The sequence below is a fragment of the Triticum dicoccoides genome, chromosome 5B, assembly GCF_002162155.2.
Source record: "Triticum dicoccoides isolate Atlit2015 ecotype Zavitan chromosome 5B, WEW_v2.0, whole genome shotgun sequence".
Taxonomy (NCBI): Eukaryota; Viridiplantae; Streptophyta; class Magnoliopsida; order Poales; family Poaceae; genus Triticum; species Triticum dicoccoides.
Genome location: NC_041389.1, coordinates 333,344,477 through 333,361,506, shown reverse-complemented (window position 1 = coordinate 333,361,506; position 17,030 = coordinate 333,344,477). Strand labels below are relative to the sequence as shown.

Here is a 17,030-nt window from a genome sequence, read left to right as displayed (position 1 = left end):
CTAGAAGCTCCCCCCTTATCAGAGTTAGCATCCGCCACCTTGTTAGTGGGAGCGACCACTTCCAACGGTGCGGTGGATAACTTAAGACCATCAAGGAATTCCTTGAACATGCCTTTGACGTCGGTCGTCATGGAGGTTTTCAGTGTTTCCAAAGCCGCATTGAATTCCTCACATGAGACCGGGGATCCCCATCAGCTGTAGACGAGGAAGGATTCACATCGGGGTGCTCCTCCTCACTGTCTACGGTGTCAACCATACTTTTCGGACGATAAAGTCCTTAATAAAGAGATGAGGCTCTGATACCAATTGAAAGGATCGATATAGTTGACTAGGGGGGGGGCGAATAGGCAACTAACAATTTTTAGCTTTTGTTTACCAAATTAAATATTGCATCAAAGTAGGTTGTCTAGATATGCAACTAGATGAGCAACCTATATGATGCAACAACAACAAGCACACAAGCAAGCAAAGGATACAACCCAATATAAGCTTGCACAAGTAAATGTGAGAGATAACCAAGAGCGGAGTCGATGGAGACGAGGATGTGTTACCGAAGTTCCTTCCCTTTGAGGGGAAGTACGTCTCTGTTGGAGCGGTGTGGAGGCACAATGCTCCCCAAGAAGCCACTAGGGCCACCGTATTCTCCTCATGCCCTCACACAATGCGAGATGCCGTGATTCCACTATTGGTGCCTTTGGAGGCGGCGACTGAACCTTTACAAACAAGGTTGGGGAAATCTCTACAACTTAATTGGAGGCTCCGATCCTAACGACATCATGAAGCTTCACCACAATGGACTATGGCTCCATGGTGACCTCAACCGTCTAGGGTGCTCAAACACCCAAGAGTAACAAGATCCGCAAGGGATTAGCGGGGGGAATCAAATTTCTCTCGGTGGAAGTGTAGATCGAGGCCTTCTCAACCAATCCCTAGAGAATCAACAAGTTTGATTAGCTAGGAAGAGAGATCGGGCAAAAATGGAGCTTGGAGCAACAATGGAGCTTAGGGATGGAAGAGGTGGTCAACTCGGAGAAGAAGACCCCCCTTATATAGTGAGCGGACAAATCCAACCGTTACCCACTTATCCAGTCCGTGACATGCGGTACTACCGCAAGGGCCTGTGGTACTACCGCAAGGCACTACAGTACTATCGCTTGCACGGCAGGAACCAGACGACCCCCCTGTTGCATTGAAGCAATGAATGGTAGAACCGCCGGAGCGGTACTACCGCGCGCCCTTGCGGTACTACCCCAAGGCAGGGTTTGTCGAGGCTAGGAAGGCACGGGCGAATAAAATTACATCCGTAACTATTTCCGCTGAGTTTCGATCTGTGCAAAAATCCGACACGGTACTACCGCATGCAGGGAGCGGTACTACCGCGTAGGGCTCGGATGTAAAAAATTACATCCGCCCCTACTTTCGCGCGGGTTACTGTGCTGGGCTAGAGGCCACGGTACTACCGCGTCCAAGGAGCAGTACTACCGCATCACGTGGTACTACCGCGTCCCTGGCCGGTACTACCGTGGGCTGCTGCGGTACTACTTCTCCCTTGAGCAGTACTACCGCATGCCACAACACACTACCACTTGAAGTCCTTCATTTTGCAAAGACACGAATAAACGGTCGGTGCTCCAGAGAAGCAAAGGAAAGGTGGTGCAAAGGAATAGACGTGTACGTGTTGATTCCACCCAAACCTTTCCGACGGGGACCCCTCTTAATAGTACGGCTTTCCTATGACTCAAATCCACCGAAAAGAAACAAAGAGAAACACCGTCTTCACTAGGCTCCGAGGGGCACCGAATCGTCTTGTTCCTAGACCTAAGATATCTGAAATGCTTAATGCACACGATTAGTCCGCAAATGCATTGTCATCAATCACCAAAACCACATACGGTGAAATATTCCCTTACATAAGTCATGTCCTCATGTGCTACTATTTCTAGAGGTAGCCTCCTAATCAAATAAAAGTCTGGTGTCTGATTCATCATTCAGTATTTGTGCTTGGTGGAGTAAATCTCCAAGATGAATTAATTCATTTTGTTAGCTGAATGGTACGACCATATGAATAGCATGTGCATGTACCACATATAATCTAGGCTGCCCAGAAGTGCAGTAAAAAATAGCGATATGATGAGCCTGGGTTAGAAGTTCAGTGTTGAATACAGAATTAGAATTTTTTTCTTGAATTATTTGAAGTAGATCATATGTAAAACTCCAAATAATTTCCGAATCCACCAGATATTATAGTGCTGAACTACTACTTCAACTTGAAAAGCGTCAATGATCTATTCATAGTTGTTAATTGTTAGCTTATCTACTGATTGTGGCTTTATTTCCCGTTTGGTAAAACCAGGTTAGCTTTATTGTAAACTGCACCTATGCAATGGTGAGGAATTTCAAGGTTTTCCTTCAGAAGCAAAGATGATAAGCTTTCTTGTTTCCAGAAAAGCTTGCAACTTTGTTTAGACTTTAGACAGTAGAGGGGCTGAGGAAATAGATGAGCAGAATGGTGGTGATGAGAGGGGCCGCATAGTGGCTGCTTGCCGAGATAACTTATTTTGTTTAGTTATTTATCTTTTCTTGCTTACAATGTTATGCTCAGTTTTCCACTAACTGAGTTGATGCTTGGTTTTCTCACATAGATGATCTTCTCCTAGGCTGGTTTGTAGGTCAAACAAATTTGATGATTGATACACCTTTTGTTCCAACAATATTATATTGTCCTATTGTTTTTGTGATGTTGGCTTTGTTGCGTATTTATACTTTAATAATGTATGTTCGTTGCAGCATGCCAAAGCTCGTGATGTGCCATCTCCAGCACGGCAGTCTCCCCGATCCACCTCGGCACCCACATTAAGTCCTCTCGGTCTACCTCCTCCGTCATGCAACATGGCTTTGAGCGGTCAGGTGTCCCAGATTGACAGCAACGGTGGCATCGATAGAGGGGAGCCAGAGGTTATTGCCGTTGGCTGCTTGCTCTGCCCGCGTCCAGGAATGATGCACATTATTTTAGAATACCATGTGTATGAGTTTGGTTGGACTTGGTTTTGGCATCTCATCATAGCTGAAAACCAACTAAGTTACAATCTGTGTGCATGTGTAGCTGAAACATTTGCCATTGAGAAGACAATAAGCACTTGCTATGATGTGCAAAGTCTTTGCGGTGTCCAATTTGGCTCATTGTGACACAGCTAATTTATGATTGTATCTTAGATTATTTTGTAGATCCCATCTGGAACTACATGCTTCTCTACTGATGTAATGGCGGAATATCCCCTTTAGTTCTCTGAGGCAGAATAAAGATTACTTATTGCTTTGGCAATCCAATTTGAGTTTCATGTTGCCCACTTCTCCACAAATGTTGTCTCTTTTATTCACATTTACAGTTATTAGATGTGTTACATCAAGAACTGTATGTTGGTTTCATCTTGCTTTCTTTTTCACAAACATAGGTTCACTTCTCTATTTGTTTTTTAGTTGATGTTCTTTTGGCTTTATTGATGCATGAGGGTGTGATAAAAAAATAATTAGCAGAAACATGCACTAATATGAGGTTTAGTATCAGGGGTAACTTTATGCAATCACACTTAGTAAGTAGCATTTTCTGTTGCTCTATGATTTTTATGTGGGTAATGGTGATCTCTGTACAGACTATAGATGATTTTGAAGTACATGTCACACTGAAAAAGAACATGCAAGGTTTTTGAGCAGAGGTACTAGCAGTTGGATGCTCCATGCCACCACTTTGGTTAATTGCTTGTAGTTGGAGGGATTGTTAGGTCGAGAGAGAATTATAGCAAAAGATGAAGATGTGGGCTCTTCGGTTAGGTGAGCAATAACTATGCAATGAATATTACGATTTTTCATACTACCTCCGTTTCAGTTTACAAGTCCTACGCGTATACCTAGGTTGCCAATTTTATCACCCTAATATAAACTATATAACACAAAAATTATATCGTTTGAAACTAGAACATCTGAACTTTATATTGGTATATATTTTGTAATATATGACTTGTATTAGGTTGGTCAAATTGATGACCTAGGAGTACGCGCATGCCCTGTAAACTGAGAGAGAGGTAGTATTTCTAAGCACATATTTATTTAATTTGTGTCCATTGTCATGCGTGAACTCTTTTGACACTAGTTCATCAATCTCAACTTGAGTATAATCACATCGGAGGGGAAGCAGGTGTGGACAAGAGGCCGCGGCTGGATGTGGTGGGACCTCTCGTGGTTAACCCCGAGGTCGTGCCACAGGAGTTGATTGTTGTGTGGGGATTGGATGGGGAGAGGGAGGACAGGCAGTTGGTGGTGGAGCCGGAAATATCATTGCATGTGGTTGCGCAGGAGATGGCTGGCCCAGACCAGGTTCTGGAGGATGGCGACATGGTTGGTGGGAGACACGAGGTGGGGCTGCTGGCTACGGTGGGACAGCTGGTGCGGATGGAGGTTGGTGCGTTGGGACCCTCCCCGGACGGTGTGAAGCAGGATGGGGTGGACCGGTCGCCAGATTCCAGGCAGGCGGCCCCGCAACTGACTGCGGATCGGATTTCGCCTATGATTGAGGAACAGATCCCGGGAAGCGTGGAGCGGGATATGGAGCTGGGATAAGTGGCGTCTTCTCAAGGGGGCAGGGAGTTGTAGGCGGATCGGCACGTTGGTTTGGACATGCAAAACCAGATTCAGGCATGCACGACAAGGATGATACCTCAGGAGGTTGTGGCTTACGGCAAGCTTAAGTGGTTTTGTAACGCATTAGTGCGTAAGTTGGCTCCCCCGCTTCTCATGGAGGTGCAATCGTCGCTTAGGCCAGAAGTTGAACCTTTCACTCCTCGACAAACGACCAGGGGATCTAAGAGGGCTCCAGCAAGCAAATTGTGCAAGGCGACTCAGGCAGAGAACGTGCTCATGCGGGCGCTTGGCATTGTTCCGGAGGATTTGGATGGCAATGAGGATAACATTGCCGAGCTGGCTGAGATCTTTGATTCACCATTAAAGGAGCAGCACATCCGAGTCATCGCTGCTTTGTTCGGGAAGGAGATGCCATCGGTGAGAGACATGGCAGTTGGATCCTCGGTAGTGTTGGGAGCGGCATGAGTTATGTGGGGTGTTCTTCCTGGGTGGTGCCAATTGGGTTTCGATGGATTGAAACCCTAAGGTACTTTGTTGGAACGTGCGGGGGCTTAATAACCCGGCCAAAAGGAATGCGGTGAGGGAGTTTGTGGGAGAGGCTAAGGTTAACATTGTAGGTCTACAAGAGATGAAGCTCGATGTAATTGACTCTTATATTGCTATGCAAAGTTTGGGGCCATCTTTTGATGGCTTCGCTTACGTGCCGGCGGTGGAGACCCGAGGGGGTATTCTATTGGGGTGGGACTTGACGGTGTGGAGCATTGATAACATTGTAGTGGACTCCCATGCGATCATGGGGAGGGTTCACTCCAAGGATGGCTTTGATTGGTGGGTGACGGTGGTCTACGGTCCACAAGGGGATGAGGCGAAGATGCAGTTTCTTGTTGAACTACATAACAGAAGGGCAATGTGCCCGGGGCCTTGGATGTTGCTTGACGATTTTAACATGATTCTGAGGGCGGACGAGAAGAGCAACAATAATTTGAACCATAGGATTATGAGGAGTTTCAAGGAATTCGTGGATGATTGTGAGCTCAAGGAACCTCACCTACATGGAAGGAGATTTACGTGGTCTAATGAAAGAGAGCAACCAGTGCTCACAAAAATAGATCGGGTATTGATATCGGTGGATTGGGAGCTTGCCTACCCGAAGATGTTGCTGCAAGCGTTGAGCTCTAACATTTCGGACCATGCACCGTTGCACCTTACAACCTCGGCGCCTTTTTGTGCGAAGAAGAGATTTCATTTTGAGATGTGTTGGCTCAAGCTGGATGGGTTCGAGCAAACGGTTCAAGATGCCTGGGTGTGCCCTCACGAGATCTTTGACCCGTTTAAGAGACTGGATTTCTTACTTCGCAAAACGGCGGCCGCCCTTCAGGCATGGGGTCAGAAGAAGATGGGTAACATTAGAATCCAGTTAGCCATTGCGAACTACATTATCCTAAAGATGGATCGGGCGATGGAAGATCGTGACCTTTTGGCAGAAGAGAGATGGCTTCGGGGCAGTTTAAAGCATGCGTTGTTGGGCTTGGCCTCCTTGCAGCGGACTATTGAAAGGAAGATATCGCGCCTTAAGTGGATCAGGGAGGGGGACGCAAATACTAAACTTTTCCAGGTGGTGGCTAATGGACGTCGCTCCAAGAATTTTATCCCTCATGTGAGATACAATGGTGAACTGATTGTAGATCAGAGGCGGAAGGAAGACATCTTTTTGGAGGCCTATGAGCAGCTACTCGGTACTGCTCATGCGAGGGAGGCGGATGTGGATCTCGAGTTCTTAGACATGGAGACTCATGATTTGTCCGAGCTGGATGAGATCTTCACGGAGGAAGAAGTGTGGAACACCATCAAAGAGTTACCTCCGGATCGAGCACCAGGACCGGACGGCTTTATTGCAGCTTTTTACCAGAAGGCGTGGCACATCATAAAGTATGATGTCATGGCAGTGCTAATGAAGTTGTTTGTGGGGGACGGAAGAGGTTTCAACAAGCTTAACCAAGCGCACATTGTGCTCATCTCAAAGAAGCCGGAAGCCGAGGAGGTGGGGGATTTTCGTCCCATTAGCCTCACCCACAGTGTTGCGAAGATCTTCGCTAAGCTGCTCGCGAATAGAGTCAGGAGGAGGATGAAGGAGATCGTGACGGCGAACCAATCGGCTTTCATTTGTGGGAGACACTTACATGACAATTTCATTTTGGTGAGACAAGTGGCTAGGAAGATACATGCACCGAAGGAGGCGAGAGTGTTTCTAAAATTAGACATATCCAGAGCGTTTGATTCGCTCGCTTGGCCATTCTTGTTCAAGGTGCTAGCTCATAAGGGATTTGGTGACAAATGGATGACATGGGTTTCCATACTTCTCAAAACAGCTAACACGAAAGTATTGGTGAATGGATGTCCGGGAAGAAGCTTTGATCATGTCCAGGGACTAAGGCAAGGGGATCCGGTGTCTCCGTTGCTGTTTGTCATTGCGATGGACGTGTTGTCCAAGATCATGTCAAAGGCTGCGAGTATGGGAGTGATGAGCAAATTCACTGGGATCTCGGCGGACCAAAGTGTTCCTATCTATGCCGACGATGTGGCGCTGTTCGTTAAGCCCACGGTGATGGATCTGAGGTTTGTGAAGGAAGCACTATGGTTGTTTGGGGAGGCGTCGGGGCTGAAGATCAACTATCAAAAATCTTTGGCGGTTTTGATTCAAGGAGATGCTCAGGACAGGAGGCGTGTGGAGGCTATCCTGTAATGTGAGGTGGGGAATTTCCCTTGCAAATACCTCGGGCTTCAGTTGGCGAGCCACCAGCTTACTAGGGCAGAGTGGCAGCCCCTGTTAGATCAAGCGAAGAAGGCAGCCCCGACATGGCAACGAGGGCTAATTCAGAGGTCGGGCCGGCTGGTGTTGGCCAAGTCTGTGATTGCAGCTAAACCCATTCACCATTTCATGATTGCGGAAGCTTTCAAGTGCGTATTGGAAGAGATCAACCAATGGATGAGAGCGTTCTTTTGGGCGGGCAAGGATAAGGTAAACGGTGGACAGTGCTTGGTGGCCTGGAGTACGATTTGCAGACCCACATATTTGGGTGGGTTGGGTGTCAGAGATTTGGAATTGCAAGGTCTTGCGTTGAGAGTGAGATGGGAATGGCTTAAGAGGACGGATCCCACGAGGCCATGGCAGGGTCTGACCATGCTGGAGGACAGAGATGCCAGAGGTTTTTGACAGTCTAGTCAAGATCGATGTGGGAGATGGCAGTAAGGTCCTGTTCTGGAGGTATAGATGGATTCATGGCTTTGCGGTAGTGGATATCGCACCTTTACTGCATAGCATGGTTGATACCCGTACCAGGAACCGGCACACGGTGAGAGACGCGTTGGAGAATAGCAGATGGCTGCAAGATATGGTTGGTGTTCTCACATTCATGGGGCATATGCAGCTAGTGCACCTCAATCTGGCTATTAGTACACTGCCCAGGGAGGCAGCCAGGGCAGACTGTTTCTCTTGGCCGGCTGATCCGTCGGGGATATATACTGCGAGATCGACGTACTATCGTTTGTGTCAGGGGATTGAGCAGGTGGCGTATGCTTCTTGCATCTGGAAGAACTGGGCGCCCCTCAAGTGCAAAATCTTCATCTGGTTGGCTATACAGCACCGCATCTGGACTTCGGACCGGAGACCTAGGCCTGGGCTGCAAGACCGCCCTTCAAACTGCTTCACATGCTTACAAGACGAAGACAACGCTGAACACATATTTATCCAATGTGTTTATGCTAGGGAAGTGTGGCATAGATGCTTACATGAGCTTAACTTGGCCGTGGTATGACCGACCAGAGAGGATGAGTTACTGCACTGGTGGCTGGAGACAAGGAAAGGGTTTCGGAAACATCTCAAGAGAAGTTTCGACTCGATGGTGACAGCGGCGGCTTGAGCCTTGTGGAAACAACGCAACGCGTGTGTTTTCAATAGAACAACCCAACAGCTAGCCCCTTCGGAGCTGGTGGAAGTGATCTTAAGAGTTATTCGCGAGTGAAGGGATGCAGGTCTAGGGGTAGGAGGGTTGTCACGCTTTGTGAGAGAGTAGGATTGTAATGGTGTTGGGTGCGTCCGGGTGTTGCCAAGGAGGGGTGATCATCTTCTCTTTGGCCTCTCTTGTAAACTTGTTGCTCCCCTTCTATAAAATTAAGGTACGCGATTTGCGTACTCTTGAAAAAAAATATAATCACATCTCATAAAAAAACTTCATATAATCACGACAGAAAATCATGTGTGCTTCCTTTTTTTTTTAGGGAAATGTGTGCTTCCCTCGTGCGCTTTACACGTCCCAGTCACTCACTCACGCCCAAGACAAAACCACGGCACACATAATACCTCGTGAGCCGTACGTGTCGAGGCCTCGCGCACCAAACACAACTCCGAAAGCCAAATTTATCTCTGCCCTCTCGACACGTACGCGATTGCTGCTGAGGATGGCGGACGCAAAGGCGGCGCCGCTGCTGGCGCGGGAGGACGGGGGCGCCGCCGCTGAGGGATCCGGGTGCGGCGGCGGAGCGACGTGGGCGCAGACGCTGGGAAACGTGGTGGTGTCCATCGTCGGCACGGGGGTGCTGGGCCTGCCCTACGCCTTCCGCGCCGCCGGCTGGCTCGCGGGAACCCTCGGAGTCGCCGCCGCCGGCTGCGCCACGCTCTACTGCATGCTCCTCCTCGTCAGTATCTACCCAAATTTGCTTGGCATCTTACTCTTTTGTTTCTCTCCCGCTGATTATCTGGGTTTAAGCCAAAGAATATTGGAGCTGCAATGCATTCTGTCTATATGCAGATTGGGTGAACTGTTCATGATAAACTGGATGACGTTCGTGCTTAAACTTCCAAGTATTGTGATGATTTGAAGATCTCAATCGCCATTAGTAGTGCAGAAAATACAGTTTACCCACAAATTATTTGTGTGGCTCTGTTCCTCTCTCATCTTTTTTTTTTGAGCTCGCTTAACCCCTTAAGTATCCAATGAAAAAAATAGAGGGTTCTAAGCATTGTCTCGTTATGAAATCGGTGGACAATCGTTCGCTATAACGTGATATACCGTCACTATATTGGATTTTAAGGATTGCGCTATTTTGTTCCCCCGGAAGTATCATGTCTTGGACGATTTTACCCTTAGTTGGTTTCTGAAAGAACAATAATGTGCATATATACAAAAAAAAACTCATACATGTATCTACGAGATGAAATATCAACGTGTAAATTTTTGTTAATGAGTATGATTATTTGCCATGCGTGCAAAAATAAAAATAAATGAGGTATTTTCCTACAAGTGGATTTTTGGCTCTTGGGATCGCATGATCTCTTTATTCCAAAATATTCAAAAACTGAGTTAAAAAGTTTTATATTAGAGTGAGTCATGTAACAAGTTTTTGTAAAGACGAATTCAAACCGGGTTTAAGAAAAAACTAAAGAGACTAGAATACCGTTTTCACATTGTGAAAGAAAACTTTGCTTTGTTATTTATCCACAGTTCACCCATCTGTTGTGTTTTTCTCAGAACTTCAAATTGAGTCATTTACATTTGAGATTCATTTTGAATTTTTTGGGATGAGTGCATTTTTTGATTTTTAAAGTGGAATGTGACCCCGAGAGCCAAATGTTATTTATTTATTTTTCTGAACAGGCCCTAAATGGTTAAACATGTGTATTCTACTTTTCCTGTTGCTCGTTGAGCATGCTCAATGCTTTCAGTTGGACTAAGCCTAAGAACTTTATTTGGCTTAGTTCACAATAATTGGCACTACTTTTATGGTGATTTTTTTTGTGTGCATTATGACGAATCTTTTACTCTTATAAACTGACCAACTTTACTTTTGACGAATGCATTACCATTTTTCAGCTGTGTAATTTAATTGGTGTATTTTCTATCTGAAGGTGGAGTGTAGAGATAAACTGGAAGAGGAAGAAACAGAAGAGCCATGTGATGTTCTCTACACATACGGGGATTTGGGTCAGAAGTGTTTTGGGACAATCGGTCGATGCTCGACAGAAATCTTCATCTTCCTTTCTCAAGCCGGCGGTTCTGTTGCTTACCTGATATTCATTGCTCAGAATCTCCACTCCATGCTTACCCAGTTCATGTCACCAGACGGCTTCATCTTTGCCGTCCTCCTGCCTATGCAAATTGCACTCTCCTTCGTTCGCTCGCTGTCCTCCCTTTCACCTTTCAGCATATTTGCAGATGCATGCAATGTCCTAGCGATGGCCATAGTTATTAAAGAGGACATACGGCTTTTCGACCATCCATTTGCTGATAGAAGTGCTTTTAATGGGCTTTGGGCGATACCTTTCTCTTTTGGGGTTGCACTTTTCTGCTTTGAAGGGTTCAGCATGACTCTGGCACTGGAAGCATCGATGGCGGAACGGAAAAAATTCAAATGGGTGCTTTCTCAAGCACTTGTATGTATCATGTTTGTGTATGCATGTTTTGGAGTGTGCGGATACTTGGCTTATGGTGAAGCCACCAAGGACATCGTAACACTTAATCTTCCCAACAGCTGGTCTTCTTCTGCAGTTAAGGTTAGTCCACTTTTTGTAACTTATTTGGTGTGATCAGATTTGAATTTGCTGAAGTAATGACGGTTGTACCAAGCTAACAGTTGGAAGATTTAAATTTTACAGATTGGCCTATGCATTGCACTAGCATTCACATTTCCGGTCATGATGCACCCGATCCATGAGATCGTTGAGGCGAGAATCAGATCGAGTCAGTGCTTTCAGAAGTTTTCACAGAATGTCGGTGGCCCCAATTGGTTAGCCTTGCACGCAAGCCGCATCATGGTGGTGACCATCCTTGCTGTGGTGGCATCGTACGTGCCTGCATTTGGGGCCTTCATCGCCTTCGTCGGGAGCACGGTGTGTGCTCTGCTCGCTTTCGTGCTGCCTACTGCCTTCCATCTCAGCATTGTGGGGTCTTCGATGAGCTTGTGGCGACGCCTGCTGGACTACGGTTTCCTTCTCTTTGGCCTTGTTTTTGCTGTCTATGGAACCTTCACTGCTCTCTAACTTGTCACATTGACCAAGATCAAAATGGCCAAGAACTATGCTGGTGTGTACAGGTCAGGTGTAATTATAAACCACATGACAAATTCTAATGCACATGAGAGAAAGCAATAGAAAAGAAACACCATCTAAAAGAAGACGACGAAAAGAAAAAAAATGGATTTGAGAGATTATTCAAGAAAATGTTCATCAGGATTGGACTCGAAGGAAGCCTAGCTGTAAGGCACAAAGATCTACTAGAATCCTGAGGTGATTATTTTGAGCCTCGATTTGGAATTTCAGGTAGCGCATGGTAGCTTATGTTACGAGTACTAAGCAGTAGGGTGCTTTGCTGCGCCGAAAGATCGCCTCAAAAAATTGATGGCATTTTCAGTTATTTGAAATAAGAACATGCAGTCTCACTAGAGTAAGAGTTTAGTCGTATAAAAACGAGGAAGGATCCTTGGGGCATTCTCCCCCCAATGTTTAGTTAAAATGAGGATGTGGTGAATTCAATCTACAATTTTTTGCTGTGGCTGCATAGGTGTTCTGAAAAGGGACCAACATGATAGCTTGCACAATCGGATTTTAAGAATATAAGGGTGCATCTGCATCCGAGGTGGACAGTAAATTCACTTAAAATAGTAAAAGAATTCAAAAACAATTGAATTCTTTTTGTGATGCTAGATGCTCATGTGCGTGAAGTCCGTGCCAAATTTAGTGGAATATCCGTATAAGGGTCTCATGAGCTAGAGGTTAAGGCTCTGCGGAAGAAAACCGTCTCCCGAGTCCCAACAGAACAAATGCAGTACATATTTCAGAGAGAACCATACTTGCACACATTTAAAACCCTTGAATGAGAATAAGAAATTAATGTATAAGCGAACTTTGGGATTCAAGTAAGTTATATAGATCATTAAGAAATGTTAGACAAACGGAAGTTTTGATGTGTACCCCCATTAGAGTTTGTTCACTTCTTTGCTTAAATAACTCCATCTTCTCAACAAATAAATTTGTATGTCCACAATGTTGAAATATAGGGTGGGCTTTAGGCCCATCCAACAATTTCAGAAAATCTCTGAGAGCCCATGTCGGTGTCATGACAAGAGATGTGGTGGCGAACCAACATGTGGTTGGATGGCTAGAGTACAGTGGTATCCCGGCCCACTAGAGTTCAAGTCCTAGACTTGAAATTGATGCTTGCATTTTTTGGATTTATTTCAGGCCTTCCAGCGATGTGCGTTCCGTCTTCCGTGTGAGGAGACGTTTCCGTCGACGACTGATGTGTCAGCCCAGTCTCTCGGAGGTTCATGGTGATAGGGTGTGCATGTGTGCGTTCATAGAGGTGAGTGTATGCTCGTGTATGTGAGCGACTTCGATTCTATAGTGTATAAAAAGGACATGGCATGTGGTAGGAAGTTTAGTACCACTCCGCGTGTGGAGAAAGAGTTGGACCCTCTTTATAAGAAATTCTCTTCTACATGCTATTGGGGCTTGAGAAGAGAAGTGGTTCTCGAGTGCTCTTCCTGAGCATACTTCACATTATTGGTGAACTCATTTCATAAAAATAAGCAATTCAACCATTCAGTGGGTAAATCAAAAGCGCCACTGAAATATTTTTCACTGCCCCAATCTGTTGGGAAACGTTGCATGGAAAAAAATTCTATGCACACACAATGATCTATCCATGGAGATGCATAGCAACGAGGGGGAGAGTGTGTCTACGTACCCTCGTAGACCGTAAGCGGAAGCGTAACACGGTTGATGTAGTCGAACTTCGCGCTCCACTGATCGAGTACCGAACGTACGACACCTCCGAGTTCTGCACACGTTCAGTTCGGTGACGTCCCTCGCCTTCTTGATCCAGCAAGGTGTCGAGGTAGTAGATGAGTTCCGGCACGACGACATGGTGACTGTGATGGTGAAGTGATCCACGCAGGGCTTCTCCTAGGCACTACGAAGATATGACCGTGGGAGTAAATGGTGGAGGTGGGCGCCGCACACGGCTAGGAAATTGTCTGGGGTGTGCTAGGGACGCCCCGACATATATATAGGTGGGAGGGAGAGGGAAGGCAGCCAGGGTGCGCCCCAAGTAGGATCCGAATCCTACTTGTGGTTTCCCTAAGTGGCGCCCCCTTCCATATTTCATCGGAGAAGAAAGGGAAGGGGAAAGAGAGAAAGGAAAGGGGGCCGAACTCCCTTTTTCCTTCTCCCAATTCGGCCTCCTGCCATAGGGGGGGGAGCCACCCCTTGTGGGCTGGTGTGCTCTCCTCTCATGGCCCATATGACCCATATATTCCCCCTAGGGTTTCCGGTAACCCCTCTAGTACTCCGATAAATACCCGATACACTCCGGAACACTTCCCGTGTCCGAGTACTATCGTCCTATATATCAATCTTTACCTCTCGACCATTTTGAGACTCCTCGCCATGTCCGTGATCTCATCCAAGACTCCGAACAACATTCAATCACCAAATCACATAACTCATATAATACAATATCGCCGAATGTTAAGCGTGCGGACCCTATGAGTTCGAGAACTATGTAGAGATTACCCGAGACACCTCTTCGGTCAATAACCAATAGCGGAACCTGGATGCTCATATTGGCTCCTACATATTCTATGAAAACCTTTATCGGTCGAACCGTTATGACAACATATATTGTTCCCTTTGTCCATTGGTATGTTACTTGACCAAGATTCGATCGTCGATATCTTCATACCTAGTTCAATCTCGTTACCGGCAAGTCTCTTTACTCGTTCCGTAATACATCACCTCATGACCAACTCCTTAGTCATTTGCTTGCAAGCTTATGATGTGCATTACCAAGAGGGCCCAGAGATACTCTCCGATACTCGAAGTGACAATTCATAATCTTGATCTATGCCAACCCAACAAACACCTTCAGAGATACCTGTAGAGCATCTTTATAATCACCCAGTTATGTTGTGACAGTTGGTAGCACACAAGGTATTCCTTCGGTATCCGGGAGTTGTATAATCTCATAGTCAAAGGAACATGTATTTGACATGAAGAAAGCAATAGCAATAAACTGAACGATCATTATGCTAAGAAAATGGATGGGTCTTGTCTATCACATCATTCTCCTAATGATGTGATCCCGTTATCAAATGACAACACATGTCCATGGTTAAGAAACCTTAACCATCTTTGATAAACGAGCTAGTCTAGTAGAGGCTTACTAGGGACACGGTATTTGTTTATCTATTCACACATGTATTTAAGTTTCTAATCAATACAATTATAGCATGAATAATAAACCTTTATCATGAATAAGGAAATATAAAATAAGAACTTTATTATTGCCTCTAGGGCATATTTCCTTCAGTCTCCCACTTGCACTAGAGCCAATAATCTAGTTCACATCATCATGTGATTAACACCCATAGTTCACATCGCCATGTGACCAATACCCAAAGAGTTTACTAGAGTCAATAATCTAGTTCACATCGCCATGCGATTAACACCCAAAGAGTACTAAGGTGTGATCATGTTTTGCTTGTGAGAGAGGCTTAGTCAACGGGTCAGTCACATTCAGATCCGTATGTATATTGCAAATTTCTATGTGTACAATACTCTGCATGGAGCTACTCTAGCTAATTGCTCCCACTTTCAATATGTATCCAGATTGAGACTCTGGGTCATCTGGATCAATGTTAAAGCTTGCATCGATGTAACCCTTTACGACGAACTCTTTATCACCTCCATAGCCGAGAAACATTTCCTTAGTCCTCTTAGGTAAATAAGGATAATTTTGACCGCTGTCCAGTGATCTACTCCTGGATCACTATTGTACCCCCTTACCAAACTCATGTCAATGTACACAACAGGTTTGGTACACAACATGGCATACTTTATAGAACCTATGGCTGAGGCATAGGAAATGACTTTCATTCTCTCTCTATCTTGTGCCATGGCCGGGCTTTGAGTGTTACTCAACTTCACACCTTACAATACAGGCTAGAACTCCTTCTTTGACAGATCCATTTTGAACTCCTTCAAAATATTGTCAAGGTATGTACTCATTGAAGCATCTTGTTCTATCTCTATAGATCTTGATGCCCAATATGTAAGCAGCTTCACCGAGGTCTTTCATTGAAAAATTCTTATTCAAGTATCCTTTTATGCTACCCAGAAATTCTATATCATTTCCGATCAACAATATGTCATCCACATATAATATCAGAAATGCTACAGAGCCCCCCCTCACTTTCTTGTAAATACAGGCTTCACCATAAGTATGTATAAAACCATATGCTTTGATTACCTCATCAAAGCGTATATCCCAACTCCGATATGCTTGCACCAGTCCATAGATGGATCGCTGGAGTTTGCACACTTTGTTAGCACCTTTAGGATTGACAAAACCTTCTGGTTGCATCATATACAACTCTTCTTTAAGAAATCCATTAAGGAATGCAGTTTTGACATCCATTTGCCAGATTTCATAATTATAAAATGCGGCAATTGCTAACATGATTCGGACTGACTTAAGCATCGCTACGGGTGAGAAGGTCTCATCATAGTCAACTCCTTGAACTTCTTGAAAACCTTTCACAACAAGTCGAGCTTTGTAGATGGTGACATTACCATCATCGTCTGTCTTCTTCTTGAAGATCCATTTATTCTCAATGGCTTGCCGATCATCGGGCAAGTCCACCAAAGTCCACACTTTGTTCTCATACATGGATCCCATCTCAGATTTCATGGCCTCAAGCCATTTATCGGAATCTGGGCTCATCGCTTCTTCATAGTTTGTAGGTTTGTCTTGTTCTGGTAACATGACTTCCAGAACAAGATTACTGTACCACTCTAGTGCGGATCATGCTCTGGTTGACCTACGAGGTTCAGTAGTAACTTGATCTGAAGTTTCATGATCATCATCATTAGCTTCCTCTCTAGTTGGTGTACGCATCACGAGAACAGATTTCTCTGATGTGCTACTTTCCAAATTGAGAGAAGGTACAATTACCTCATCAAGTTCTACTTTCCTCCCACCCACTTCTTTCTATAGAAACTCCTTCTCTAGAAAGGATCCATTCTTAGCAACAAAGATCTTGCCTTTCGGATCTGTGGTAGAAGGTGTACCCAATTGTTTCCTTAGGGTATCCTATGAAGACACACTTCTCCGATTTGGGTTCGAGCTTATCAGGCTGAAGCCTTTTGACATAAGTGTCACAACCCCAAACTTTAAGAAATGATAGCTTAGGTTTCTTGCCAAACCACAGTTCATATGGTGTCATCTCAATGGATTTAGAAGGTGTCCTATTTAATGTGAATGCGGCTGTCTCTAATGCATAACCCAAAAACGATAGTGGTGAATCGGTAAGAGACATCATAGAACGCACCATATCCAATA

At 45.2% G+C, this 17,030-nt stretch overlaps 1 protein-coding gene across 1 annotated transcript; it reads left to right on the top strand.

Moving 5' to 3' along the window:
• Positions 1–9,093: 9,093 nt before the first annotated feature.
• On the top strand, positions 9,094–12,095 carry LOC119305470 (amino acid transporter ANT1-like). The gene is made up of 3 exons (XM_037581980.1): positions 9,094–9,330; positions 10,541–11,185; positions 11,288–12,095. Exons 1-3 carry the CDS (start codon positions 9,094–9,096, stop codon positions 11,669–11,671), a joined length of 1,266 nt encoding a protein of 421 aa, XP_037437877.1. The 3' UTR covers positions 11,672–12,095.
• Positions 12,096–17,030: the final 4,935 nt, after the last annotated feature.